General features: G+C 75.1%; 1 protein-coding gene across 1 annotated transcript; it reads right to left on the minus strand.

The window, feature by feature from the left end:
- Positions 1-283: 283 nt before the first annotated feature.
- On the minus strand, positions 284-1,237 carry FOXE3 (forkhead box E3). The gene has a single exon (XM_032846671.1). It carries the CDS (start codon positions 1,235-1,237, stop codon positions 284-286), a length of 954 nt encoding a protein of 317 aa, XP_032702562.1.
- Between the last annotated feature and the right edge of the window lie 356 nt (positions 1,238-1,593).

Below are 1,593 nucleotides of genomic sequence, written 5' to 3' on the forward strand. Positions count from 1 at the left end.
CGTGAGAGCGAAGGTCTGGCTTCTGAAGGCTCGGGGGCTCACCAGAAGCTGGGGAAGAAGCTCGCCCGCGGCGATCCAGCTCCGGGACTTGGGACCTGATACGGCGTCCCTGGGGAGAGCGCCCGGAGGAGGGCTCACAGTTGGGGGGGCAGGGGTGGGTCCAGGGGAGAGACGGCTGGAGGGTGCCCGGCATGGGGACAGCTAGGTGTCAAAGGTGGGCTGGCTCCCCGAGGCGCGCTCCGAGACAGGCAAAGACCGGCAGAGACGGGGCGGCCGCGGCGACTCACAGGTAGCGCTCGAGCCCGGGCGCGTAGCCTGGCGGCCGCAGGTAGGCCTCCCCTGGGCCGAGCGGGCCGAGCGCGGCGGCGGGCCCGGCCAGCGCCAGGAGGGGCTCGGCGGGGAGCGGGCCGGGGCCGGGGCGCGGCGCAGGCAGCCCCAGGCGCTCGGGGCCGGGCGAGTAGAGCGGCGGGGAGGCGGCGGCCGGGCAGGGCTGGAAGGCGGCGGCGGCGGCGTCGGGCGCGGGGCAGCAGGGCGGCTCGGGGGCGCCCAGCCCCGCCAGCTCGGGCGGCAGGCTCACCAGGCTGTCGACGCTGAAAAGGCGCGCGGGCGGCGAGGGCCCGGGCGCGGCGGCGGGGGGCGGCGGGGCGAGCAGCGCGGGGCCGGGCGCGGGCGCGTAGGGCGCGTAGGGGAAGGGCGGCGGGCCGGCGGCGGGCAGCGCGGGCAGCTCGGCGCGCTTGAAGCGCTTGCGGCGCCGCAGGAAGCTGCCGTTGTCGAACATGTCGGCGGCCGCGGGGTCGAGCGTCCAGTAGTTGCCCTTGCCCGGGTTGCCCGGCTCGCGCGGCACCTTGACGAAGCAGTCGTTGAGCGTCAGGTTGTGGCGGATGCTGTTCTGCCACTTGCGCGGGCTGTCGCGGTAGAAGGCGAAGCGCTCGGTGATGAAGCGGTAGATGGCGGCCAGCGTGAGGCGGCGGCCCGGGGCGTGCGCCAGCGCCATGGCGATGAGCGCGATGTACGAGTAGGGCGGCTTCCCGCGCTGCAGGGGCCGCCGCCGCCGCCGTCCCGGGCCCGGTGCGGGGGCGGACTCCGGCTCCCCGCGGCCCGCGGCCGCCTCCTCGGGCTCCGGCCCCGGTTCGGCCCCGGCGAGTGGCGACGGCGGCGGCCCCGACGGCGCGACCGAGGGCAGGGCGGGGAAGCCCGAGAAAGCGGCGGGCGGCTCCATGTCGCTTCGCCGGGTCATCGGATGCGGCCGCCCCTGCCCGCGCAGCTCGGAGAGAGCAGGAGCCGCCGACCCGTCTTATATGGACGCGGCCCCCCCTCCCCCGTCCCCCACCAAGCCTGGGGAGAGGGCTCGGATCTTCCCCCGCCGGCCAGCGCCTCCTCCCAGAATCACTTCCCCAATCCCCTTACCATGTTCACAGTCCCCTGCCACCTACATGTCGCCTCTCCCTTGGTCTCTTCCCTTTGGGTCAGTCCTTCCAGACCCAGCCTCAATCCCTTCCCCATCTCCACTGGGTCGGTCCGGTCCTGGCCCCATCCCCCTCCCCCCCTCTGCGGGCCTCTCCCTCACCTCCCTTCTCTTTGGGTCAATGCTAA

This window comes from Lontra canadensis, unplaced genomic scaffold (assembly GCF_010015895.1).
Source record: "Lontra canadensis isolate GAN:19392208 unplaced genomic scaffold, GSC_riverotter_1.0 scaffold179, whole genome shotgun sequence".
Lineage (NCBI taxonomy): Eukaryota > Metazoa > Chordata > Mammalia > Carnivora > Mustelidae > Lontra > Lontra canadensis.